The sequence below is a fragment of the Pyrgilauda ruficollis genome, unplaced genomic scaffold (assembly GCF_017590135.1).
Source record: "Pyrgilauda ruficollis isolate IOZ18807 unplaced genomic scaffold, ASM1759013v1 scaffold85, whole genome shotgun sequence".
Lineage (NCBI taxonomy): Eukaryota > Metazoa > Chordata > Aves > Passeriformes > Passeridae > Pyrgilauda > Pyrgilauda ruficollis.
The window spans coordinates 2,919,462-2,945,239 of NW_024530488.1; the positions used below are offsets into that span (position 1 = coordinate 2,919,462).

At 53.5% G+C, this 25,778-nt stretch overlaps 1 protein-coding gene across 10 annotated transcripts in view; it reads left to right on the plus strand.

Moving 5' to 3' along the window:
* Positions 1-25,778, plus strand: part of BCOR (BCL6 corepressor) — an 82,120-nt gene that overhangs the window by 25,844 nt on the left and 30,498 nt on the right. For 6 of the 10 annotated variants that reach the window (XM_041487864.1, XM_041487863.1, XM_041487862.1 and 3 more), the window contains 5 exons: positions 16,610-16,739; positions 18,230-18,308; positions 19,225-22,053; positions 22,751-22,804; positions 23,274-23,457. In XM_041487864.1, coding sequence (XP_041343798.1) covers positions 16,654-16,739; positions 18,230-18,308; positions 19,225-22,053; positions 22,751-22,804; positions 23,274-23,457 — 3,232 coding nt within the window. In that variant the 5' untranslated portion in view covers positions 16,610-16,653. Of the gene's footprint in view, positions 1-8,305; positions 8,394-13,636; positions 13,681-16,609; positions 16,740-18,229; positions 18,309-19,224; positions 22,054-22,750; positions 22,805-23,273; positions 23,458-25,778 lie in introns of those variants that run through there. The other 4 variants (XM_041487868.1, XM_041487871.1, XM_041487866.1 and 1 more) reach the window with 3 other exon arrangements.

A 25,778-nucleotide genomic window follows, 5' to 3' on the forward strand; every position in this document is an offset into this window, starting at 1 on the left:
GCCCCCGCCGCCTCTTCCCTCCCCGCCCCCCCCGCCGGGTTGCCTTCGCGCGCCGGGGTTGCAGTTTATCCCTGGTGCAGTTCTTTGAATTGCTGTCACAAATAGGTGACTCAGAGTTAATTAGGAAGTATGCACCGGATCAATGGGCTGCACAGCTCATTAGTTATTCCCCAGCCTTTTGCAGCGTTGGACCTCCGGCTCCTCGCCCCGTATACCTCTTTAATACGCAACCTGGAGGGCTGGCAGGGCCCAGGGAGTACTTCGGGTGAGGGGGGCCGGGTGCGAAGGGGCGTGATGAATACGGATATTGAAGCTTCCAGGATGGGAGGTTGCATATGGACGAGTGACCGGGACCCCTAGTGCTCCCCCCAGTCCCTCCTGCCCCCGCTATCAAACCTGCCGTCACGCACGGGCGTGGTGGGCCCTCGCCCGCCCCGAGATCGGAGGGACGAGCCCGGAATGTTACCAAAAACAAACAGACACACACAAAAAAAAAAAAAAAAAAAAGAAAAAAAAAAGAAAAAAGTGTGTGTGTGTTTATTGGAGCGTACGTTGCGAGAGCAGACAAAATCTCATTTGTCAGGCATGAAGGTGGGCTGTGTGGAAGGCTATAAATATACCGGGGAGGATTGTATCGCGGTCACTTTTCTGTTCTTCGCCATTTCTAAGGTGAGTGGCGGAGGCTGAGGGACCGGGCAGGGGCTTCTCCTGGTATTGTTTGTCCGTCTGTGATAGATCGGTCTAGACAGCCGCTCAGGCTCCCTGCGAGCTCAGGAACCGGAGCCTGAAAGGGAGAGTGGGGGAGACGGAAAAGGTCACCGCGATATTTTTTCTTTTTTTCCCTCCCTCTTTTCTTCCTTTTTTTTTTTTTTTTTTTTTTTTTTTTTTTTTGTGTTGGTGGTGATGGTTGTTAACCCTTCACTCCAGAGCGGATCGGGGCTGGCTATCCCGGTCTGGAAAGATGCGGCAGCGCAGCAGCGATCGTAGGGATGATGTTGGAGCGGGGGGGGCGACGGGGTAGCGCGCCTCCGGGCCCCGGCACTGCCCCGTCCATCTAATGGCTTTATACGAGATGTTTCCCACAACAGGAAAAGAGTTCACGAGGCGAGTGCCAGATGATTTCGTTCCCAGGAGTTTCCTCTCTGGAAACTCCGAGGAGCTCTTGGAGCCGGAGTCAGGCCAGCCACAGGGCCGGGGCAGCCGCCGCAGCCCCTCAGGCTCGGGGGTGTCGGGGCGTCCCCGGGGCTCTCCGCCCCTCGTAGCCCTGCCCTGCCCCCCTATTCCCGCGGGCCGCAGTGGAAATCCCGAGATGGAGGTTCCCGGCCCGCGGGGGGAGCGAGTTTCCGTGGCCGCCTTCAGATTCCGTCAACTTCTCCCCCAGCAGCTCGGCGCCCTTCGCCCCACGGGGCCACATCTGTGCTCAGAGCGTGGGGCAGCCCTCGGCTCGTGTCTGTGCAGGAGGAGCCGGGCGTACCTGCCTCGGGGTGTTTGGGAGCCCACGGGAGCGAACACACCTCGTGGAACGCAAGGGCAGGTGGAGAGCGGGGTCTGCGTTGCAGCTCGGGTGGGTCGGGGGTTGTTTGCTGCTCCTCCGAGCGTGTGTGCTTCCTTTTGTGCTTGAGACGTCCTCGGTGGATGAGATGCGATCCTGGCGTGCAAGCCTGGGCGGTACAGATTAAAAGCAGTTAAGGATTTAGAGCGATAGATAAAAGCTGGTTTTGTTGGATTCGCCTGCAGCGCAGACCATTCCCATCCCTCTTTGTCTGAGCCCTGGTTCCGGGCGCTACAGCCTTATTGGAAATGCTCCCGAGCAGTCCACGCAGCCAGGGCAGCAGGCAGCTCAGCGCTTATTTACACGTCACATCTAAATACATCTCTAATTAGATAGAAGCAGCGCCGGAAATGGCAGATTTGTTGCATATCTAATACAGACCAGTGCAAACAGACTCAGCAGGGTTTCCCTCTCTTCTCCCCCCACAAAAAACCCCCGCACCACCAAGACCAAGCCAGTAATCTGAGAGCGAACAGAAATGACTTCTCCCATTTGGGCGCATTATGAACCACATTGGCGAATGTCTCTAATATTTAAAGCAATACTTGGGATGTGTGAGCTTAATGCCCAAATATGGACTGGGTCTTGTAACAATACTGGTGCCTTGGCTTTATTCCTGTGCTGGTGGACAATCCAGGCTCCGTGTCACACACTGTATTTGCCTTTACCAGAATGTGCCAAGAGCTGTAGTTTCTCAGGCAGTTCAAAATTGTCATCCCTCTTCCCTCCTCTTCCTTCACCCCATGATAATACACTTTTTTGAAGACTGATGAGGAAGCCAAGGTCCCCTAACAGTGACTGAGCTGCAGGGGTGCCTGTACAGTCCATGCAAAGCAAACTTTCTGGATCTGTGCAGTTGCGAGAGTGCACAAAGTTGTTGACATGTTTTTATGTCTCCGTTCGTGGAGAAAATGGTCCCAGGTCACCACGGCCCAAAATAATGAGTGCTGCACATACCAGAGCAGTTTTGGCAATGTGTGGCTGTCGTTTACAAGGTCTCTCAACTTTGACCGAAGAGTGGCCCCTGCAAAGACAGGCAGAAGGCCTGCTGCAGTTCAGGCCGTAGCTAAGCAGCCACGTTGCCCTCAGATTAAATATGGCTTGGAGTAATTCAGTGCTTAGTGTGGAGGACAAGTGATCTCGGATTTCTGCATGCCTCGACAGAGGTCTGTGCTCTTGCTGGGACCCTGCAGCGTAGTTGGGATGCACAGGTGATGTGCGATGTGCTGTCTTTCCCCCGAACACTGCAATACATCACATTTTAGTGTGGGCTTAAAGCAGCATGAAGCCGAGTTTAATACTTCCTCCTTAGGCTGGTGTTGCTTTAGAAATAATTGATGGCTAGAGCGGGCCTGCTCCCCTCTTTCTTGGCTTTGCAGTAACCTGGACAGTGGCACGGAGAGCCGGGCTTAGCCCTCTCAGATGCGCCGAGCAGCGCTCGCTGGCTGCATGGCGTGTGCGTGCCGGAGGGAGCGCCGAGGCCCGGGCTGCAGGCAGGGGGAGTTCCCCTGCCTGTGAGCAGATCCCGTTAATCCTCTGGCCTTTCAGGGAACCGGCTTACAGCAGTCGCTGCTCCGGAGCGACCTTTCCCTCTGACCTGACCTGCTCAGGTCCCCGGGCTGCGGCGGGCAGGGCGGTCTCTGCCAGGAGAGTGCATCCTTCGCCGGGTTTCTCCGGAGCAGGATGCCAGCGCTCCAGCAGAATGAGGTGGGGACGGAAAGGAGGAGGCCAAGAACTCCTTGCAAATGTGGCTTTAGGAAAGTTCTGCTGCTTTCCAGCAGGGAATTCATTTTTCCTTGTTTGCTGGACAGCAGTTCTTGGCTGAGGGGAGATTTTTTTTTCCCTCCTCTCTTCCATTGCTGGAAAAGTTAGCGAGTGAGAGCATCCCTCTGTACCTGCCTGCCTGTTTTCCAGAATTGTTGTTTGAATTATTTAGGACTCTTCCTTCACTCTTTGCACCCCAAAACTACCACATGAGCTGATGGATTCGGTGCCATGTGATTAAACATGCAAGGAAGTCCTCTTGGAGAAGATCCTGACAGCATGAAATATAATTTGTGATCTGAAAGACAGTTTCCAGTATAATCTCATTATGCACCACAGACTCCCGGTGTTATTTTGTAGAAGGCGGACAATGATCAATTTACATTGACCTAGGGCTGGGTGAGCTTTTAGATGGTAATTGCCATATTGATTTGCATGCAAAAAGAAGACCTGCTAAAATTAAAGACCGGAAGCTAAATTAAACTAAATTTATTGTCTAGGTGCAAACTAAAAGACTTGTTAAAGTCTAGGATAGACTTGGAAAGCTATGAAATTGAGAGAAACATGATTCTCACCCTGATAACTCTGCAAAATGAATCTACATGATGGGACAAGGGGCTGCAAAGCACCCATTGTGAGTGGAGGCACACAAGCCGGGACTGTTCCGTGTAAGCCGTGGCTCCCTAAACAATCAGAGAATAAAATATCTCCTCTGTCCAATGAAAATCTCGGTCTGAATGTTGGGATTGTCGTGCTAAGGAAAACAAAGCTTTATTTGGATAAGACAATTAAAGTGGAAAGCGCAGAATCCACCAGCCACACTGGGAACAGCTCGTATAAAGAGCTAAGTGTGTTCAGAGGAGCTCAGGGGAAAGGGGAGGCTCCGGGCTGTGCTCAGTGGCCGAGCAGATCAGGAAAGCCTGTCATTGTGCTTCCTCTGCCTGCTCCTTGGCCAGGAGGGCTGAGAGTGCTCCCAGCCTTGGTGCTTTTCTTTCCGTGGCTCCTGCTGCCCTTGGAGTCATCTCCCACATCCAGGAGCTGCAGTGGGTTGGTGCTGTGGTGGGCTCCTTCCCCGTGCACCTTTAGACGGCCCACGGTGGGTTGCAGTCTGCCAGCTCATTCTTACTCAGAGTGTGGTTTGCTTTTCGTTTTCAGCTGGAGCAGCTCTTGGTCTTACCCTGATACCTCACCTGGGGGCCTTGTATGCCTTTCAGTATTTGCATATTACAAAACATTTGGGCCTGTATCCTCAGTTACAAAAGTGAGAGTTCCACATTCACGAGAGTATTGGAGTAGCTGGCACTTGGCACAGTTGATAGCAGAGGGAAGTACACGTGCACTTGCACAGAGAGCAGACTGCATGCTTGGGGCAGCCTGATGGGTGTCCTTGTCCCTGTGTGAACAGGTGCCTGTCCCTCACCCACCGCTGTGTTTCCCCTGTCTTCCCCTGCGGGGGGGTGGCATTGCATCTGGGAGTCTCCTGGAGGGGTGAGAGAGCTTTGTGGGGCTGGTTTAGTCATGGTTTGAGTATGGCATTTGTGTGTGGTGACAGGTAGGGACAGAGAAGTGAAATCAAAGCTGGAGGGGCGTATTCTCATCTCTCCTTGAAATTCACAGAGAACTTGTTAATGGCACAAGAAGGGATGGGCTGGGCTCCTCTTTCTAAGTGTAAATTCCCTCCCTGAGCCAAACTTTCTCCATGTGAAAGCTCCTGGCTACGGAGAGATCCTACAGGGATCTCTGATCCTCGGGCAATCCCCTTTGCTCCCACGCCCTGGTGTGCTGGGTTGTGCTTTAAGCTTCTCCGACTTGCCCCCAGCAGTAGGAGGCTGAGCTGGGTGCTGAGGAAAGCCATTCCCACAGGCTGCGGTCCCCTAGGCTCACCTTGCTCTGGCCTGGTCGTGCTCCTCCGTGCAGTGTTTTCCTTTCCTCCTGTTCCAGTAGTCAAGCACAAAGTGGATTAGCAAAGCCCCGTGCAGAATTAAGCAGCCCGGTGTGAAGTTATGCGGAGCTCTGAGGACTGGTCTGCCTTCCCCTGCAGACCTCCTGTGCTGTACCGTGCTGTGCCGTGCCAGGGCAGCCCAGGAGCAGTGGGCAAGGGTGGATGCTTCAATCGGTCTCCAGGCCTTGCTGGGCGAGGAGAGAAATACCTCTGGCTAAAGTTGGGAGCAGCAGGGGAAGCTGGAGCAGTACTTTCGCAAGCAGGAAGTGATCTCCCAGGGTAAACGTTTTAATGGAAGTGTAACCTGGCATTGCACACAACCCCAACCCAGGGCGGGTGCTGGCAGCTGGGAGGATGCAGAGCTGGAGGAGATGCGTGGGAGGCTGTGCCCTGCAGTGCCAGGGGCGCCCACAGCGGAGCCCTGTGTGCGGAGCTGGAGGCGGCTGTGGCAGGGCCTGCCCTGAGCAGGTGGCTGAAGGTTGTCTTATTTTAGCTACAGAAGTATCTCTCTAGATCCATTACTGCGAGATCTCGTTTGCAATAAACTATATTGGCTCCCCTCTTTATACAAATTGCTGGTATGAAAGAAAACCCAGCCTATATGCATGGAGGCAGGCATGAGCTAGTGAGATCAGGTTTCCTACTGAGCTCCCAGAGGAGAAGTCAGCATTTGATTGAAGCTACACTTGGTTCTTGGTTCCCAGGGGACAGCAGCCCTGAAACACGAGAGCCCTCCCTCCTTTTTTCCCCCCTTCTCTCTCTTCTTCCTCTAAAAGCCTTTGTGCTGAAAGAGCCTCAGTAGGCACGAATCGCCTGTCTCTCACAAGACTGTGTTGCAGCCTTTGCTGACATTGTTCTGTTAGCAGTGGTTTTTACCAGGCCAGCAGATTTCTAGCTACGTATAGGCAATGAATAGTCGATGATACTGACCTGTGAATATGTACTGGTGTCTTTGGGTGGTGAATCTGATTCGGAAGTCGATTGGAGACTTACCACATTAGTGTGAAGCACCATACCTGCCGGGGTAGTACTGCCCTTTGGCAGGGTTAGGCCAAGATGGAGACATGCTTCCAATAAAGTCAGGTATTTTTCCTTACTGGTGCCGTCTCCCAAGCTGCATGTAGGTAGATAGAAAGTGTTATTTCAGCTCCTGTGGCCTCGTAAAGAGTTCGTGCGGGACACAAATTTCAGAGAAAGTTGCCATGTCTTGGTTTTCCCTTAAGAGATGCACAGTTTGGGTAATACCAGGACTCAAGAATGGCAAGGAAAGGTTTCCTCGAACAGATTTATTTTCCCCATGCTTCTTTAAGTAAATTCCATGTCTCCTCCAACTTTGCTGCTGATGTAAAAATAAGTAAGGGCAGGGAAGGAGCTATGAGGATTTACACTCAAATTACAGCTGTGCCCAGCAAAAGGCCCTCTGAGAGTGTGCAGTGCACTCCTTTGCTTCCAGGTGGTTGTATCATGAACGAAGCTGGAGTCGTGCTTTAGGTTATTGGCATTTTTTTTTTCTTGTTATTTTTGGTTTTCCTCCTTACGGTGCAAAGGAGAAGGTGGAAGCGCGTCTCTGCCGCCCGGCTGAGCGGAGGGGCCGGTGCCGCCGCGGGTAGCGGGGTCACCGCCCCGGGCAGGGGTGGCGGAGGGGCCCCTCGGCGGGAGGTTCGCTGCGACAGCAGGTCGGACGCTGCCGGCGGCGGCCCCGTGCGAGGCGGCCGGGCAGGGATCGGGGGAAGCCCGGCTTTCCCGGGGAAGAGCTGCTCGGAGGCGCGCCGCGCCGCGGGGGCGAGCTCGCCGTGTGCCGCGGGGCGCTGCGCAGCTGCAGGCGCGGCTTTCCCCGCTACAGCGGGGTTCCCCCTCGCCTTTCCCAAAAGCCAGACCGAGAGCGGAGCTCAACTTGTGATTGTGCAGGCGTTTCGTCGGGCGTGAGTGCTGACTGGAAACCCCTCTGTGCTGTTGGGGGAGAGCCCCGCGGCGCTTGGCACCCACCGACATCGGGCTGGCGGAGCAGCTCCCCGCAGCCCCGGCCCGGCCCGCAGAGCCCCCCGGGCAGCGCGGCTCCGCCTGGCCGACCTCCGGGAACGAGCACGTTTCTGGCCCCGGGGCGGGGGAGGTGGGTAGAGGGTGTTCCTTGTTTCGAGTAAACCAGCTGCAGTGGTTGATGGTAAAGCAATGAAGGCAGACACAATGCTGCTGTTGTTGGTTTGATCTCTAACTGGGGATTGTTAGTCTGGATTTAACTCTGTGGCAAGGGGGGCGGGGGTTTGGGGAGGGGCCCCGCGCGGGGGCCGGGGGGCCCCGGGGCCCCCCCCGCCGCTCCCGGAGGCACCGCCCGGCGCTGCGGGGCCCGGCGGGGCGCCCCGGGGCCCGGCGGCATCCCGGGCGGCGGCGGCGGGGCGCCCAGCCGCGCTCCCCTGCCGCCCGCCGCGACGCTTAAGCAAACGCCGCTGGCCGGGGAGAAGCGTTCCGCCCCCTCCCCCCGGCCCCTCTTTCCGCCTCCGCTTGATTTACAAGCGCAGGGAGGCAGCTGGAGGAGCGGCCGGCTCCGTGCCCGGCCCCGGCGCTGGGAAATCCCTCCTGGCGGCAGGTTTGCGCCGGCCCGGTGACTTTGCGGGAGCGGCGGGCGCGGTGTCCCGGCAGCCCCGCGGCAGGAGAGGGCAGCCCGGCTGCGAGCCTCGGCCGACCCGGGGCACGGCACGGTGCCGTGGCTGGCAGCAGTTTCCTTCACAAACACGTGTTGGCAGAGAAGTTGCCGCTTGAGATGGCAGCGTACGACCCCTGATAACCTGGATGTGCAGGGATCCCTGGAGGAGGTCTTCAGTGAAAAACTCCTCGTGCATAAATTTCCCGAGTGGCTATTTTCTGCTCAAAGCCTCTGCATCTAAGGCCCTCGGTTTGTCTTCTGAGAGTAGGATATAAAATGCTGTCTGTTCTTGAAGTTTGCTCCAGTACCCACAGTGATCTTCTGGCCCTTTCAGAAGAGCCTCTGGAAAGTCGAGGAAACTTGGAGAACTGGGTCCCAGCCTATATTTGTACCTGACATAATTTCGCTACCTACGAGAACCGCTGTGTTTTATATAGAAGTGACCTCCATGTACTATTGTCTTTTTGACGGGGCCTCTCTGGGGTGGAAAGCAGGTAAGAAGGGGAGATGCTTATTTCCTCCCTCACCCCCCTTTTACTCGTTTTGGTCGATGGGTTGTCTTTATCTATTTCTCTCCAGTCAATCTGTTATGGGTTTTTTTTTCTGTTTTGGCCTTGACTGTCCCCTTGGTCCTTTATGGATTACACTGTGCTATTAGTGGCAAAAGTACACCAGTAGTCATTCAACAATTTTAGCATCAATTCCTATAAACTGGTGTTTTAATATGACATGTGCCATTTTTCTGCAAGAATACTGCTTGCGAAACTAGTTTCGCCTTGGAGCAAAGGCGGAAAGATAAACAAGCCTGCATAGCCAAAACACTTGCATAGCCAAAACACTGGCAATTGCTGCCTCCTTCCAAATCTTTTAAAGTCACGGAGCAATATTTTAAGGATTATGCTGCTGCCTCTGAGGAGGGAATGTCGGCGGCGTTAAAAAAAAAAAAAAAGCTAATGCAAATTAGAGAAAAATAATTTTCTTTCAGCGATATGCAATGTATTAGTCACTTGTTATCATGCTTAGAGGCAGACCTCATTTGCGCGTCTGCCAACTCGTTCACATCTGCTCAGAGCTGTTCAGGGCATTTTAACCTTGGCGGTGTCGTGTCGTAGTCCCACGGATCAAGAACGAGTAATTAAAGCTCTAAGCAGCAGCAAAAAATTCATAGCCGCCCATCTGCATCGCAGTTGATTCGCTGCTTTGTTTCGGTGAGGAGCGCCGGGATGGGAAGGCCGGGCCTGCACGTTGCCTCCTCTACACCGGGGCACCGCCGCTACCGGCAACTTTATGTCCTTTTTATTTCCTTTTTCTTCCTTTTTTTTTTCTTTTTCCCTTTGTAATTTTTGTATTTTTTCACGTGGTTTAGTTTCCTTTTTTTTTTCTTTTTTTGTGCCCCCGGCGCCTTCCGCACGCCGGGTCGGGCAGTGTTTGGCGTTGGCTGTGCCCACCCTGGACTGGCCTTTCCTCTAAAGGTGTGGAGAAGGTGCTGGATGTGAGGTCGGGACACGTTTTGGAGACGTTTAGTCGAGGTGCTCGTCATGCAGCTTTCGTAACTGAGGGCTTGCCAGCGCTTTCCAGAAGTGCTCGGGAAAGCGTTTCCCATTAAGGAGAAACGTTAGCGCCATAAACCCGACATAAACTTTGGGGCGAGGCTAATTTCTATGCATTGTTTAGCAGAAACCAGGCTGTTTATTTGTTTGTTGGTGGGAGGAGGAGGAGGGAATTTAAAAAAAAAAGGAAAACCCCCCAACTTCCCAAGCACTTTTTCTTGCATGTAGCCGCCGAAAGGTCCCCGGCCCTGGCTCTGGCGTGGCTGTGCAGACAAAGCCCTGCGGGAAGCGAGAGGCTTCCATGCTGGCCGCGCTAGGTAAGACGAGAGATGGAGGCACCTAAGTTGAATATTTGCCTGTTGTGCGCGGCCATTTGCTGCATGAGGCGCGGAGCCGCCGTCCCCCGGCGGGGCTGCGGGGCTGGGGAGCGGAGTGGGGGGGTGGGGGGAGCGGAGGGAGCCGCTCCCCATCCATCAGCCCCGCGAAGCTGTTGCTCCGTAAATGAGGGAACCACAGGCCCTGTCAGCCGCAGTTATGCAAAATGAAGTCGTCCGTGATCAATATCTCCCAACGTCCCCGACGGATGTGTGGGGGGGCCGCCCCCGCCCAGCGTGCCGCGGCGACTCCGCGCCGGGGAGCGGTGTGTGCCGGGGTGGCCGGAGGGAAACCAAGGGCGTACGGCCCATTAATCACTCCACCCCCCGAGGGTGCGGCGGGGGCTGGGGGAAGGAAACGGGGGCCGTGCTCCGGTATTTCTGCAAGGATAACGTTGCGGAAGTGAGCGCAGGCTTTCGCCCAACTCTCGCAGGAGCGCTGGGACTTTTGGATTCAGTGTGGGGGGGTTCCCCCCACCCTGCCTTCCAAGTTTGCCGAGCTATTGGGGGCAGGGGAGTGCTCGCCGGAGCCCGGCTCATAGCGAGCCCGTGGCGCTGCGCTCTCCCAGCCTCCCGCGGACGAACAATGGGGGACGAGTGGGGGGAAGGGGCTGGCTCGGTGGTATTTTTCCTTTTTTCCCCTCCCCCCCCCCTTTTTTTTCCTTTTCTATCCCCCTCCTGGAAAGCAAAAGCCATAGGGAATAAAGGCAACAATGAAGGGTTCCCGGGATGCCGATTACGCGGCGGGTTAATGGGCTGGTGGGGCGCAGGCCTGCGCTTTTCCTTCCCTGCGCCGGGAATGCGGCCTTAAATTACCTGAAATGCACAATTCTGCCTGGCTCGCGGTGCGTGGGTGTGTGTGCTTGCGTGTGTGTGTCCCTCTCTCCCACTGCTGCCGCTGCTCCGCCTGCGCAGCCCGGGCTCGGCTGCTGCCTGTTGTCTCTGGCAGCGGCAGCGGAAACCTCGCTGCCGTGCGCGCGCGCGGTGTGTGTGTGTGAGTGTGTGTGTGTTTAAAATGGCGCGGCCGGCCTGGGTCGGGAGATGCCGCGGCGGGTGGGCGACGGAAGGGAGCCCGGGCTCTCTCCGTGGGCCCCCGTCTGCGCGGGGGCCCGGGGGTTCCTGCGGCTGAGCCGGTTTGTGGCTCCCTCCTCCGCCACCGCCTCCTCCAGTAGCCTTGTTTCCCGGCACTGCCGGAGCGGCGGCAGGAATCCCCCGGCTCCTCCGGAGCGCACGTCCCGCCCGGGCACCGCGGCGTGTGCCTGGGGGACAGAGGCATCGTCCGCGCTGGGGGAGGGACGGGGGGCCCCGCGGGTGGGCGCCGTAGCGGCGGTGCGGGGCTGCCTGTGCGGCGGACGGGGTCGGTGTTTCCCGCGAATCTCTGGGAAATCCTTCATGCGGTGATGCCTCAAAGTTGGGTACCAGCCGCCTCACCTCCCCCCGCTGTGTGTGTGTGGGAGCCTTTGCAGCTTCTCTGCCGCACCCCCGCGGGTTTAACCGGGGGGAGCTGGGGGACAACGTGAGTGCCCCCAGCATACGAATGTCCCGTAATCTCCAGGTATGGGCATCGCGGTGTGCGGAGGCAGCCTGGGCCGCCCGAGGCAGCTTTGGCCTCGAGGAGCCTGTGCCTGGGTGTCCGGGTGTTCCCCCGGGGCTCCGCGGCAGGCAGTGCCGTGTGGGCTCCAGGGGAAGGCAGCCAGGGTTATTTGAAGGATCGCCAGCCATTTTAACTTTCCCTCATTGGCCTCCTCCCCCTCCCCCTTCCCCAGTTCCTAGGCTTATCATTAATTGAAAACTTTTTTTCCTCCCCCCTTTTGGCCGCCGCCGGCAGCTGAGAGCGATGCAATGATTCGCCTCGCAGCATATGGGAAAGGGGAACGCGCCGCTGCCGCTCCGGCGCAGCGCCTGTCTGTGCAGGGTCCAAGGCGTGACAGGCGGCGGGGGGGGCGCGGGGCCGCCGCTCCCTCGGGCCGCCTGTGCCGGGGGCGCCGACCCCGCTGAGCCCCGCGGCACTGGAGGTGTCTCCGTGGGGCCGGAGCCGGGCGCGGAGCGGGGGCGGCGGTGCCCGGGGCGGGGAGGATGCCCCGCTGGCGCTGGTGCGGGGCGTTGGCGCTGGCTCGGCAGCCCCGGGTGCCCCCGGTAGGCTCCGCCGCGTCGTGTTTACACGGCAGAAAGTCCCGGTCGCTGTTCGACACGTGACGGTGTGGGAGCCGCGGGAGGGGGGGAACACGGGGGACACGGGAACGATGGGGGGTGGCTGCGGCAAGAGCCTTAAAATAGTCGCCGACCCCCTCGTGCTGTGCCTGCACGCTGCCTAAACCGAGATGCACTACTGTCGTGCGTGGCTCTATATGTATTTTAAATCGGTTTAGCGATCTCTCTGGCGCATTGTGCCTAGCTTTATGGTTAAATGAAATGCCACACGTCCCGGGTAAAGGTCAAACTTCTTCTCTAATCCGCGGATCCGTGCGGCAGCTACTTAGTCTGCAGCTTCCTCCTCTGGTTTACAAAACGTGTCACTAGCGGTGATGTCGTGTGGAGATTGCATAAAAAACCCCCACAGTATATTTTATTTTTTTATACATATACATATATATATAAAAAGCGCTGCCAAGCCTATTCTTTTAACACTTGTCTAATATTAGATCGCTGGCTGCTGCCAGAGCTTTATACGGCGCATTGTAAACGGTGCAGCAATACGGCGTCTCTGAAGTCTCCTTTCTAGCCATAGCACAGGTCGTTGTTCCTATGAGTCGTAAATATGTAAGTCGGAGGTGCAAGATAAACGAGGTACCTAAACACAATCATAAGCATCAGCCCGTATTTAAGCTTATAAATACCGTGCGAGCGCTGCCCTTTAAATCAAGCTCCAGATGAACGGGGCTGAGGGCTAATCGAAGTAGATCGCTACGAGCCCCCGACTGCTTTTCACTTCTTAGGGATTTTCACAAATCTAGAAATGATCCTTCCAGTGGCCTGGAACCGGGAGGCGACGGGGTGCGGGGGGAAAGGGGGCCCGGGGGGGCGATCTGGGGGAGGGATCAGAGGCCGGTAATTTATTGCATCGCTTTTAATATCCGAAAGGCTGGGTTGTTTGCCGAAGCTCCCGGCGCTCCGTCGGTGCCATCGGCTCTCGCAGAGGGTTTTTTTTTAAACCCCGCGTAGCCCTCCCCGCTGGCTGCCGCTGCTGCTGCCGGCTCCGTGGCTTGTGCAGTGGAAACTGGCAGGCTGCCAGGCGGAGCTCGGAGGTGGAAAAGAGTAAAGGCGCCAAAAGGGAACTCGCGCGCCGCTGCAATTCTCCTCCCGACCCGCTTCCTGGCTCGCTGCAGCCGCCGGCCCCGCCGGGCTTCCTCCGGGCGCCCCCCCACCCCCTCCGCTCCTCCACGCCCCTCGCTGAGACTTTCACCTCGCAAACCCGCCGGCAGGCACCCCGGGGTCATGGGGGTGGAGAGGGAGGGGGAAGAGCAGGCTGCCCCGTCCCGGGTGGCGCTGCCATCTCCTCCTCTTTTTCCCCCGGAGGCACGGAGAAGTGGAGTCTTCCTCTTCCTCCTTCCCCCCCTCCCCGCGGGCATCGGGTTTTTCTCGTTTCCACGCCAGCAGCGTGTTAACAAAACTTTGCTGCTGCTGGCGTCAATGGCTGCCAAAAGTCTGTTGACGTTGCGAGGGAGACCCAAACGTTTCCCTTTTTAATCAGCTGCCCGAGCAGTGCGGTGTGTGCCTGTGCCTGCCTCTGCGGCGCGGGGCCGGCGGGGCGCGGGCAGCGCGGGAGGTGGGTGGGTGTTCCCGGCACGGCACGGCACGGCACGGCACGGCTCGGCTCGGCACGCCGGGGCTCCGCTGGGCAGCACGCCGGGAGGCAGGTTAGTGCTTGCAGGCGCTTTTCACAACTGGTTTCACACGGCGGCATCGCTGCGGAACCGCGTGTGCGTTGCGCGTCTCACTCTCTTCCCCCCCCCCCAGCCCCCCCCAGCCCGCGCCTCCCTCCCTCTCTTCCTCCCTTCCTCCCTCCCTCCTCCGTGCATCACCGTCTATATTTAGCCGCAAATGGCTTTATCGGCCAGACACCTCCCGGAGGAAATGCCGTGCGCGCTCCGGCTGCCGAGCCCCGCTCCGCGCCCCGCCGCGCAGCGCAGCGGGGGCGGCCGGGGGGGCTGCGGCGCCCTGGGGCGCGCTGACGGTGGCCCGGTGGGTGACAGGAGGAGGGAGGGAGAGACGTGTCCTCGGTTTCCTCCGTGCGCTGGGGCGCTCAGCCCGCCGTCGGGGTTGCATAACGGGACCGGCTGCGCCCACCCCCGCGGAAGCTGGGTATATAAATAGGTGCGGAGCCCCCCACGCCCCCTCCACTGTCCCCCCCGTCCCCGCAGCGCAGAGCGCTTGTGGCGCTGCCGGCGTTTGGCCGAGCCTCTGTGAGCCGGTATCCCCGACAGGCAGCTGCTTGTGGGGAGGGAGAGGAGGGGGGGAGGGACAGGGTGTGCGAAGAGTTAAAAGTCTGCTGCTTGTTGCAATGAAATTATGGCTGGCAGTGGCGCCGCTGCTCGTTCAGCAGACCTCCACTTTTAAACAGTTCACAAGAAGTTCATCAGGGCGGCGATGATTATAGCTGCACACACGCGCGCACCCGGGGCGCACAGCGACGAGGGGTGGCTTTGGGGAAGGGGCTGGCAGCCCTCGGGGGCGAGGGCTCTGACCTGCCTGGTGGCCCTGGGACATCCCACCGCGTCCCTGCGACCGGGCGGGTGTTGCCCTTGCTCGGGTGTCTGTGGGACATGGGGCCTCCAGATTACCCGCTGTTGGCTGGGGAAGCTCTCACTCCCCCCATGCAACTTCAGCATTTCACTATCTGCACGTGTCAGGGGATTGATGGGCTCTAGTTCAGGCACCTCGCCTTATCTTAATGATACATTTCCAGCGCAGGCAGCCCCTCTGAGGAGCCGTGGCCCCAAAGGGAAGCGGGGCATAGAGAGCGGGACTGTGCCGTCGAGGCTGAGCCGGTGTCTGTCCCTTACAGATGAGGCAGCGCACGGGGTGGCTGCTAACCTTACGTAAAACCCTAAATCACTCTCTCCATGCTGCTGCTGCCTCTATTGAAAACATTACGAGCGGCGCATCTGGAAACCAGTAAATCTGTCCAGAAAACGTCTTTCCAGTGAAATAACTCCTTTTGAATGATAGCGCGGTAACTAACCTCCGTGGATTTTTGTTTCCTCGCGGCGATTTGTGCGGACTTCATTAGGAAAAGCTAACCGTTGTGGAGAAAGGAGGGTCAACGCGCTGTTTCATTAATATACATTTGTTCCAGACGTGGAGTTTTGCACAAAAGGCCTCTCTGAGGGGAGAAAAAAGTGTTGGGGAACAAGGCTTTCCTGCCGTTTCAGTTCTTAAACCTCTCTGAACGTGTGTGAAGTATTGTGTTAAAGGCCCAATCTGGGCTTCTTCCCTATTAAATGCCAAAGTGATCATTTGCATATTTTGTAGCCTGACAAAGGAAATGAGTTTGCTGGGGAAGCATGGATGCTTTGGGAGACGTTAGGCATTAAACTCCCAGTGGTCAATCGCCCGTTACTGGCTTGTGTGTGTGTAAAAGGAGTATCATGCCTCCTGCTTAAAGGCTTCTATTTTTGTGAGAGAGGAAGAGCTGAGGGATATCCTGTGCATTAAAGGCTCCCCCTACTTATTAACCCAGCATTTAGCAGCAGGATGCAGGCTGAAGCTCAGTCAAAAGAAACGACTCAACCTCCGAAGAGCAATTAAAATCTTGCACTGGAATAAATCATGCGCCGCGATAATCCTGTTAATAAAACGCAGCTTGTCCTGACACTTCGCTCATACAGCAAACTAGAATTTAATGCCAGCAGAGGTGGCATTAGGCAAGGTAGAGGGGAGGAAAAGCCTTTCCCTCTCTGCCACTGGACGTGAAAACGTGGTTACCTTTCACCTGCCTCTCTGGCTGCACACAGCGCCGATCCTCTTGGACTGCTAATACTTCTCCAGTGAGCCCGCTAATGATTTCTTTCCCTGGAGTGAGCAGGCATCATTGAATTACTGAAAGCACTCGCAGCAGCAGCAGCAGCAGCAGCAGCACAGCAGCTCCAATGCAGAAGTCACCAGGGCTCCTCGCTTAATCAAATCAAGGGGTGGGGAGCTCGCCAACCCACTTACTATTTTTAACCCCTTTCTCCAAGTTAGTTGTGTGCAGACGCTAAAAGGGAAGGTTTTATTTAGATGTCTTCTGCTTCTGTAGCAGTGTCTCTTCAGTTTTAAGTCCTGTGTAAAAGCCTTATCAGCAATCAGCGTAGCTAATACACACGATATGTGGTTGTTCTTGCCATGCTCTCCTGCTCCCGTGTGTTCATAATGCTTTTGTGAGCGCCTGTGGGCTGTTTGGGTGTCCCCCCACACTCACGGGGTCTCCCTCCTTGGTTCAGTCTATGTGAGATGAAGATTTGGGGACTGGTGTGGACTTGGCCAGCTGAGTCATTTCTTGTGGAAATGAAATGCTGTGGAGAAACTTTTATTTGTCGATAGTCTGGAATGATTCTTAATTTTCTAGATGTGCGCTGGGGAAAAGATCCATCTCCTCTGACCTATAAATGCCCTCAATTTGCTCCTTTATTGCCGGGTATCTCCCTTAGCGGTTAACGTAGGCAGCTCACTCCCCGCACCAATCCTGCATTCATTATTAATTACCCGGAGGGAGGCTGGCTGCTCCGCTGTGATGTTTGCACTTCCTTCTAGACAAATCTCCTCAACTTTTTTTTCTTTTTTTCCTTCTTTTCTTTTTCTTAATAGAATATAAAATCGTGAAGAAAAGCGTTGATTTTTAAGAAGACGTCATGCTTTCTGCAACTCCCCTGTATGGCAACGTTCATAGCTGGATGAGCAATGAAAGGGTCCGCATGTGTGGAATTAATGAAGACAGGTAAATATTTAAGCTTCTGGCAAGTTAAACCACACTGCAATTCTGCGGAGCGAGGTCTCGGAGTTTGCTCGCTTCCCTAATACTGGAGCAGAAAGCTGCCACCTTGAATTGAGATCAGCCCAGCTTGGAGGGAGGGCAAAGGGAGAGAGTCAAGACGTGCCTGAGAGCAGTAGAGCAGATGCTGATTTACTATGGAACAGGCAACCTGGGTCAGTGAAGTGGGGATGCACCCAAAGCAGCCTTTGAATGTTCTTTTACAATTAATTTATTATTTTGCATTCGTGAAGGGGAATTAAACCAAATAACACGCCTTTTCTTGGGGTGATTCTCTGCAGCAGAGGGGCTCCTGCCTGCAATTTGGTGTTCCCTGCCTTTGGACCAACAGCTTGTCTACTTGTGAAGTAGAATCAGTAGTGTCTGTTTCCCACAAGTGAATTTCTCCTCCTCCCCACCTTTTTTCCTGCTGAATGTAATTCAATTGATGATCAAAATTACAGTGTTCGATGGGATGACATAGGCACTGGCAGGTGTCCCCTTCCCTTAAATCCCAGCTCTTTAAGAAGCAAAATGATGCTGGACAGAAGCTGCAGATGCGCCTCCAGTTCTCTGTGCCAGATTTGTGTGGTTTTAGTGCTTTTCTCATTCTCTGTTCTCAATGTTGTGTGAAAAGCCTCCAAAAAGCTGGTGGAAGTTTTTGGTCTTTGCAGGGAATACTATTTGCAAACATCAGCTGAAGGAAAACAGCCAAGCATCTCACTTTGCTTTCTCACCCTCCCTCCCCACTTTCCTTCCAGTTGTTCAGGGATAATAACTGTATGTGCTGCTTGCAGGGAAGGTGAATCTTTTAAAAACAAATGGATTAAAATCACATTTCTGCTTTATGGTGATGATATGCCTTTAAGCACTTCGATTGAAAGGAGTTCTTTTGGGTAATGCTGAAACTTTCCTTCTGCTGCATGTCAGTGATTTTTATCCCTGGGATTTGAAATTTGGCACTAAGGTATATTCTTTATTGGTGATTTCTGTGATAACAAGTCCCAGAGCTGCAACACTGGTATGGCACAGATGTGCAGCTCCCTCTTAAGCATGGAAGAGCTGATGTTCATATGATATTAGCGTGTGTGTTTTAATTTTATCCTCAGCAGTGTTTATGGATGGTATATGAGCAGCGTATGTTTAAAATGGGATATTCTCCTCCTGGAAAAAGGAAAGGGCAAGGAGCAAAAGAGAAGACCTTGACAAAAACTGCTTGCTTTGAAAGAGGCTGCTCTGAGATGTACTTGGTGTGTTCTTGTTGTCAGAATCCTTTATGCTTATTTTCAAATGGTCCTTGCTTTTCAAAGTAGTCAGCATGTATGGGTGCAGAGAAGGATAAATATGTTATCTCATGGGACTTCTCTAGGGGAATCAAAATATGGAGGTGATATGGTATTGCACTGATCCGAGATGCACAGGATGTTTTCAGATAGTAAGCTTCTGTTTTTCAATAGGAAAATTCCCATTAATGATGGTGATGCACCGAAAAGCAGACTGGAGTTGAGGGAGGAAAATCACCTGAATCACAGTGTGGTAAGAAGTTACAAGCTTCATGCTGCAGATGAATTTGTGCCTGTCCTCCCCACCGTGACTCCTGCCCCTGGCTGTTATTGCATGATCCATTTGGAGAAACGGTTAAAACACTTTCCTGTTGCAGCTCTAGTGAGCTTGGGCACATTCAGGTTGTTTCTGTGAAACAGTGAAGTTGGGGCTTTGTTTATTTATCTTGTTAATCTCTTGATGCTTTGTGATATGTGTTGTTGTATGACTTCAGATTCTTAGTTTTGCTGTTACGAATAATGCAGAATACCAGCATGTGTGACAAAAATAGCTCATGTAATCATTAAGGGTATCAATGTTCCAGCAAAGTTGGTGGGGTTTTACTTTCTTTGAGTCCACATGGGGAGCAGCAGTGGGAAGGAAATTTGATGGCAGACCTTTCTTCATGCTGCATCCTCAGATGCCTTGCCCCATGAATCATGTGGCCGTGATGAGCCCCTGAACAGAGCTGCGGTGGAGGCAGAGGTCCTGGAGGAGGATGAGGATGAGGAGCAGAGGCACTCAATCCTTCTCTTTCTGGTCTCTATGCCACAGCCCACGTCCTCTTGCTCTGGGAGGGCTGGGATTGAAGAGCCAGTTGCACAGGAGCAGTGCCTCTGAGTATTGTCTCTGGGCCACTCCTGGCTGCTTGAGTCCTCACACCTTTGTTCCTGGCTGTGTTTGAATTTTGGATTTGGAGAGATTACTGTTGATGTTTGTGATGTTATGCATATTACTCTGTAGGTTCCTGTTCTCCCATTTTCCAGTGTAATCGGCCTCTGTACGTTTTCACAACAAACAGCATGTTTTCATTGTTACCGTTTCTCATCCAAAATGCTGATCTATCTGTAGCTTGAATGGTAGCTGTGTTAGTGAGATGTGAGAGTAACATGCTTCTTGTTCTGTAAAGGTGGATGCAACTACAGCACATCGCATCGACAGTCTTGCAGCTCTGAGTATGGACAGGTCTGGGCTCATGCGAGAAGGACTCAGAGTGCCCAGTAGCATTGTCTATTCCAGCTTGTGTGGACTTGGCTCGGAAAAATCGCGGGATGCTACGGGTTCGATAGCCAGCCTGGGATTTACTCCTGAAAGAAATCCAGAGATACAGTTTAAGTCTAATCCCCCCGAAGCGGTGGAAAGCGCAGCTGTCTCTGGAAAAGCCCCGAACGGCTTCAGTGCTATATACAAAACACCACCTGGAATACAAAAAAACTCTGTCCCAACAGGGGAGACACTGGGTTTGGACCGAGCTGCAGGTGACAGGCAGAGTCCCCTTGGTGTCAATGGTGCTAGTTACCTAAGGCTCCCCTGGGTAAACCCCTACATGGAGGGTGCAACGCCCACCATATACCCTTTCCTTGACTCACCAAATAAGTATTCGTTGAACATGTACAAGGCATTGCTACCTCAGCAGTCCACCTACAGCTTACCGCAGCACCTGGCTTACTCGCCCGTATGTACGAACGGTGAACGTTTTTTATACCTGCCTCCCTCCCACTACGTTGCCCCTCACATCCCTTCGTCGCTGGCGTCGCCCATGAGGCTCTCGACTGCTTCAGCTTCTCCAGCAATCCCACCTTTGGTGCACTGTCCGGATAAGAGCTTGTCGTGGAAGATGGGTGTGAGCCCGGGCACCCCGGTTGACACACACGCCTACCCTCACATCCAGAGCAGCAAGCAGCCCCGGGTCCCCACGGCCAAGCCGGCCCCTGCCAACTTGCCAGGAGATCCCGCGCTCCTGCTGCCTCACTCGCCCCGGCCATCTCCCCGCCTCCCCCTGCCTGCCCAGGTCGGGGATGCCTATGCTGATTTCCACAAACATTTCCCCAGGATCACCACGTCTCCCTCTTCTGCTGTTACGCTCCCAAAGCCCTACGTGAACATCGGCAGTGAATTTCCACCTGCTCGCCTCTCCAATGGGAAGCTTCCCAAGGGCAGTGATGCTGGGGAGGCACCCCTGCCATCTGCCCCCCATGCACGGAAAGCTGGCCACGACCGGAAGGACAGCAGGTCTCCCCCACTCCTGGAAAAGCAGACCCCAACCAAAGATGTCACCGACAAACCACTGGACTTGTCAGCGAAAGTGGTTGATGCGGAAACCGCTGGCAAGTCAGATCATGGTAAGAAAATTATGCCAACGGTGCTGGTGCATGGAAGGGCAGGAGCGGGGACACACTTACCAGGCGGTGACATCGTTCAGAAAGAAACCATTTCTCCCGGGAACAGCTGCCCCATCTACAGGCCCGAAATTATCAGCACGGCGCCATCCTCCTGGATCGTTCCTGGTCCCAGCCCCAGTGAGGAGGCTGGGAAGAATGTCCAACTGAAAAACAAGGCACTGGACTGGGTTATGCCACAGCCGCGGAGTTCCTCCTGCCCCAGGATGGGTGGCACGGAAGCAGTGGTTGGCAGTGTGTCGGGGACGGTGTCAGCAGGGGGGCGGCCGGCGTCAGCGTCACCAGCTCCCAATGCCAACGTGGATTGCGCCAAGACGGCCCGGAGCTCTGCAGAGAGCACCGCCTCAGTCATACAGCACGTCGGGCAGCCCGTCGCCACCCCTGCGAAACACAGCAGTAAGGTGGCCAAGTCCTGTGGTCAGGAAGCCAACTTCAAGGCGACCGAGACTGCCCTGGCCTCCAGCCCCATCTTCCTGCCGCCCAACGAGGCGTTTCGCTCCCCACCTCTGCCCTACCCCAGGAGCTACCTCCCATATCCAGTGCCGGAGGGGATCGCCATCAGCCCTCTCACCCTCCATGGGAAAGGACATGTCTACCCTCACCCTGTCTTGCTGCCCAACGGCAGCCTCTACCCCACTCACTTGGCTCCCAAACCTGGCCTCCCTTACAGCCTGCCAGCCGGGAGGGGGGAGTTCATGACCTACCAGGATGCGCTGGGAGTGGGGATGGTGCACCCCATGCTGTTGCAGCATTCAACTCTGGAGATCAATAAGGAGGAGAAGACAGAACGGAGGTCACGGTCTCACGAGAGGGTTCGCTACGAGGACCCGGCTCTGCGGGGCCGATTGCCAGAGCTCATGGAGAGCAGTGGGAAGATGCATTTCGAAATGCCCGGTGACAAGGGCGTGAAATTGCACCAGAACTCTGGCCATAGTAAAAACTCTGCGAAAAGCGACAAACACCTTTTCCCGGATCTTCTGCGAGATGAGCAAGAAGCTAAGAGCGAAGCAAATGTAACGAAAGCCAGCTTTGCTACAGAAAGCAGTAATCAGACTAATGACCCTACAAAGCACAAGGTAGAGCAGGCGTCTCAGCACAGAGATTTTATTGTAATGAGAGAGGAGTTTGGAAGAAATAATGATGTTCACGAAACCTATAATTTCAAGCAAGCCCAGAGTTCATCAGTGTTCGGCTTAAGGAAAGAAGATTTATCTGTGAGCCAGCCTAAAGAGAGAGTGGCGGTCCAGCCATCTCCTGTTTTCTTGGAAAGCGCGCACGAGAGCGATGCTCCGGCTCTGGCTTTTGGCAAGGTGCAGGAGGACGCGAAGCCATTCTGCATGGGGACCGCGCCGCCGAGCATCGATGCCGGCCAGACCTATACCAAAGACGGAGCCGAAGACGCGGAGTCTGCTGATGGCAAAATACTGAAACCCAAGCCGTCTAAATTGGCCAAGAGGATCGCAAACTCTGCCGGTTACGTAGGTGACCGATTCAAGTGTGTGACGACTGAACTGTACGCCGACTCCAGCCAGCTGAGCCGCGAGCAGCGGGCGCTGCAGGTGAGTCCGCGCGGTCCAACAACCGCCGCGCTTCTTGTCGTTATTTCTCTGTTGCAAGTCACAGTTGAGTTTTTAAAGTTGAAAGAAGAGACACAGGTGGGGAGACCAGAAAATTTTTTTGTTGGGGCGTACTCGCCATAAATGGTTTTAAATAGTAAAGTAAGTTTATTGGTGAGAGCGAGGCGATGTAAAGAACAGTATGTGTGGCTTGTAGGAATGTATGGGCTAGCCAGCTTTAAAGGGCTTTTACTAAGATCTGATACAAATGTTGTTAATGCACGTTAATGCAATGTTTGTGCAGTTTCGAGGGGAGTAGGACAGGCATGCATGTTACCCTGGCGCTGGCTGTAATTTCTGAACTGGCCTGCAGTGCCAGCCAGCACAGCCTACCCAGAAGTTTTGATTAGTATGCCAAACGTGCCATTGGATGCTGAGGAGTTGCAGTCATGCATTAGTGGGTCTCAGGCAACGTTGGTTCCAAGTGAGCGCCTAGGGAAGAGTAGGAGTGGTATTGAGGTTGATGCTAAGGGATGATAGACAGATATTGTGTAGGAATATTCTTAGGGTGTTTTACTTTTAATGAAGGGATGAGTTAAGCCAAATTGTTTTGCATTGTTAAGAAAAGAATTGGTTTATGCTTATAAAAATGGATGAAATTATCTAAATGATCCATTGAGTGCCCATTTTAATTACATAGATGGAAGGATTACAAGAGGACAGTATTTTATGTCTACCTGCTGCTTACTGTGAGGTCAGTTCTTCAAATTTTTATTACTAGACTCTTACATAAACCTTTGAGTTAAATTTCATTTCCAAATACACAAAGGGAAGTTTGTGGGCCATGGTCGTCTTTTATTCATTGTACGGTTTTGTGTTGTTGTTTTTTTTTTTCCTTTTTAATTTTCATTTTATTTTTGTTTCTTTTTGTTTTTGTCTCTTTTTACCTCCAAAATGGAATGTTTTTGTTTTATATATAATATACATTTATATATAATCTTTTATATATATATACTTATATATGAAAGAATTGTGTGGCTATTTGCTTATAAGATGCTAGAACACTGTTTTAAAAGTCAGGTGTGTTAAAATCCTACCCTTAGCTGTTTATCTGAAACCCTGGTTTTGAGTCAATTTTTCTTTGGAAATGCTTTCATATAAGGTAAGGTTAATGAAGTAGTTTTTATTGCAAGACTTTTTTTTTATATCAATTCTCTTTCTAGCGTGCAATGATGCGCTTCTCAGAGTTGGAGATGAAAGAGAGAGAAGGCCAAACAGCTACCAAAGACTCAGAGGTCTGCAGATTCAGCCAGGCAGATTGGGAAAACTTGAAAGGAAACAGTGAAAAGAAGCCAAAGTCTGTTGCTCTGGAAGATGCCATTGCTGACCAAAATGACAATGACAGATGTAAGCGAATTTAGATGGCTTTCTGAAGCGTGTATGTGTCTCTTTGCCATGGCAGCTTGCAGCAAAGCAAGCAAACCTTCGTGTTCTCGCTGTGTTGCTGGTGAAAGTCACTGACCTCATCCTCTGCAGGTGCTGAGTTGCCACTGCTGGTACCCTCTGTGCTTGTTTTGGGGCTTGCAAGTTTCTTGTTGCCATTGCACCTGCTTTTCAGGAGATAGTTGACTGTCTGTCACTGAGTTAGTGCCTTAGAGAGATCCTCCTTTTAACTGAAGGGGTACTACCTCAGCCAGTGAAAGCAAAGGTCCAAGGTTCTATTTTTACTACAGAAAGGATATGGGGGAAGACAGGAAAGCAAGAAGGAGTTCAGCTTCCTGAGGCTGCAGCAGCACTGAGATATGCCAGTATTGCAGCCTTCAGAGCAAGGATGGAGAACAGAAGAGTGAAAGGAAGTGGGGAAGGATGTGATCTGCCAGGCTTATCCATAAAAGCTGGCAGTAACAACTCCAGATGATAGGAAGTTACTTTTCCTGGTGACTTCTGCTGTGGTGACTGGGAGGTTTGTGAGGCACAGGTTCTTGCAGGCAGAGTCTGTGAAACTCCCTGTGGGGCTGTCTGTTCCCTCTAGGCTGTTACAGGGTGTCAGAGGACTATGGAAAATGCAACGTCCTAAAAGCAAGATAAAAATTAAAAAATGGTATTAGGCGATTTTAACTATATGCAAGAAAGATCACTTCTCTTTTGTTTGCACTCGTGGTAAGCATATGGCTTCTGTCAGTTTCCACCTTTTTATTTGTTTGTTTTGTTTTACCTAGGTGTTTAAGGAATGGATCAGTTCCTTCTGTTGCTACTTTGTTTTGAACAACTCAGAAAAAATATCTGTGCTGAAAGCGTTGCAAAACAAGGGGAATTGTACTGCAGACTGCACTGTGTGTGTGTGTGTGTGTGTTTGGCTGTGTAACTCAGTGGTTAAGTGTGCTTTTTGGTAGGTGGAGATTCATGAGTAGTGCTAGTAGAAAATTTCATTCAGGCAATCTAATAACTTTGAATTATTGTTCTGGTCTTTAGTTAATGCTTTTGGCAGACAGCATGCCGGTCAATCGTACTTGCTTGGTTACTCACCTAAATTCAAGTTACTGTGGCACTGCTGTCACTGAAATGACAGCCTCAACAAAAATTGGCAGGGCAGAATAGCAAGGGAAAGTTTTAATTGTGGAAGTGGAGAGGGTAGCAGGCTGGGGAGAGGCAGGCTGAGCCTCTGGGAGCTGGCAGCCTTTTCCTTCTCCAAGCTGTGTCGAGGGGGCTGCGGGGAGGAAGGCACAGCCTTTGCACTCCCTGTGCTACAGCTGGGAGCTGGGCAGGCTGCTGCCCTGGCTGTCCCCTTTGCAGCCTTCCCTGCTCCTCAGGGATGCCCTGGTGCTGTCCTCTGTTAAATTCCACCCTGGGTGTGCAGAAGAGCAGCAGCAGTCCTGCTGGCTGGTTCTGGCTGCAAAGACAGTTCAGCAGAGTGGGGATGATGGGCTCTGGAGTTGAGAGGGGGGCACAGGGGATTAACAGAGGGAGGGAAGGCAGGCTTGCTCGGGGACATGGGGCTGCTTGTGGGGGGCTGTGGTGGGGATGAGTTGTTAGAGCATAATTTTAAGCTGAAACCCCTCCCCCCCATCCTTGCAAAAGGCTGATGATATGGTTTGTCTGTAAATTCACCATTTAGTGAGATCTCTGGCACTTGAATCTGCTGGCTAAAATTTGTCTGAGACTGTTAAATAACTGTTGGAAGCAGGGAAAGTGTGTTCAGTCTTATGTTAGTTCATTCCTCTCCTCCGCTAATTAGCTCTGACTTAACAGGCTATTTCAGACTTTGGCCAAATGTCTAAACTCCTAAAAGCACGGATCTGTTCTGCTGAGGGAACTCCTTTTTTTTTTTTGTACGCCCGCCTGGGCAGCAGCAAATACTTACCAGTACAGATGCAGGTCTCAGTAAAAGTTTTTTATCGTGGTGGTTCACCTCCTGCCCCTCGGGATAGCAGCTGATAAATCAGGAAACCAAGTTTCACACCTCTTGAATGCCTCTACTGTGGTGGCTTGGTCTCCCTGTTGGGGCTTGAGCCACCAGCAGCCTTAATGCATCTCTCACTGAGCGACTGGCAAAGGGGCGATGAGCTCTGCCTTCTCTTCCCCTTCCGTGGGAGCCAGGGCTGCTGATCTTTGCCTTCCCTTTGCCTTCACTTTCTGACCACGCTGTTGGTGTGTTTGGCTTTAAAGCTCCTGAACGGGAATGAGCTGATGGTTTGCAGCCTCTTGTGTTTCCTTTCTGCCTCCTGCGA